At 46.5% G+C, this 1,389-nt stretch overlaps 1 protein-coding gene across 1 annotated transcript in view; it reads right to left on the bottom strand.

Moving 5' to 3' along the window:
* Osbpl2 (oxysterol binding protein like 2) overlaps positions 1 to 1,389 on the bottom strand; it is a 43,485-nt gene that overhangs the window by 8,539 nt on the left and 33,557 nt on the right. Inside the window, 1 exon segment of the mRNA XM_021179936.2 lies at positions 504 to 627. Coding sequence (XP_021035595.1) covers positions 504 to 627 — 124 coding nt within the window.

The following is a 1,389-nucleotide window of genomic DNA, read 5'->3' as shown; positions in this document are numbered from 1 at the left end:
TTAAATAAATACTGAACATTTAACATGTCTGCTTTAGAACATCCTGATTTTTTTTAATCTAGAAAGTAAGATACCTCTTTTGAACTATCACTTTTAATTCTAATTCTGCTTAAGAATAACTTACAGTCATCAGTATTCTGAAATTCTTAGAGGAAAGGCTTTGCCAGTACTTCCTGACTGCTGAATATATTACTGAGAACTCAAGAACTGGAAAAACAGAAATGAGATGCTCTTGACTTCTTAAGTAAGCCTCGGCTAACTCAGGCAAAGTGAGAGCTGTATTACAAAGGGCTACGTGGAAGGGCTTGCATTNCCCTGGAAGTTTCCAGCAGCTACAACATAAACAGAATAAAGTCAAACACCTCTGAACAGATAGCAGAACCTAGAGAGAAGACAGTTTGGTCTGGACATAGCCCACCCACTACATACACCTCTTGAAGAGAAGCACAGTGCTCCTGGAGGGCGTGGCCACCTTGTGCAGGGTCACTGCAGCTGACACTCACCATCTTGGCCTTCCTGGCATGGTCACCTCTCTTCTCTTGCTTCTTAAAGGACTCATATGAAGCAGGATCAATGCCCCACAAGCACTCTGTCCACTTGCCATACATGATAAAGAGCTTCTTCCTGCTGCAGAAAGGAGTTTAAAACACAGTTACCAACAATCTCCTGCAGAGCAGCACTGAGTGCAGGAAGGAACTCTGTGTTTCAGGCCCTCATTCTCNCTGCTGGAGAAGAGGTATGCCCATCCCCGATGCCAGATGGAGGAAAGTGAAGGCACAGAAGCCTGGGAGTCCCTGGGGCCTTAGAAAACAGGGGCAAAAGCACAAACATAATGAAATGAAATGTGCTGCTAGTACCTATGCAGAGCCTGGGCCAGCGTCCGGCCTTTGCCACTGAGCCTCCCCCACAGCCTGTTGCTTTTAAGCACTGCACTGGGTTTTCATGTACCCTGAGGCTTGCAGACCTTTTTTCTATCAAATCTCTCCATAATGCCTCCCAAGGTCACATGATGACTTGCTTGCTCTTTGGTTATCAATGCTCTCTTCATCTAATCACATTCCTGGAAAACTCCACAGCAGTTAGACTCTGCCTCATATCAAAGTGAACAGAGTCCATGCAGGACAGCCTTTCTCCTTTTGCCTCTCTCTGTCTGGGAAGCGCACAAACTGGCTACATGCTTCTTNGGAAGTGCCCTGACAGGACAGTGCCACTCAGGGCACTTGTAGAGTTGGTTACAGGAACTCAGGAGTGCAGCCCAGATCCTTAAGTAACTCTTTACCTCCATGGAAAAAGTTGGCTTGGGGCTGGGGAGAAGATTCAGTGAGAGCTTTTTGCAGAAGCACCAGAACCCAAATTCAGATCCCCGGAACAATACCCGTACTGGGGGGG

This window comes from Mus caroli, chromosome 2 (genome assembly GCF_900094665.2).
Source record: "Mus caroli chromosome 2, CAROLI_EIJ_v1.1, whole genome shotgun sequence".
Classification (NCBI taxonomy): Eukaryota; Metazoa; Chordata; class Mammalia; order Rodentia; family Muridae; genus Mus; species Mus caroli.
The sequence above is the reverse complement of the archived record's forward strand: the minus strand, read 5'-3'. Positions and strand labels throughout refer to the sequence as shown.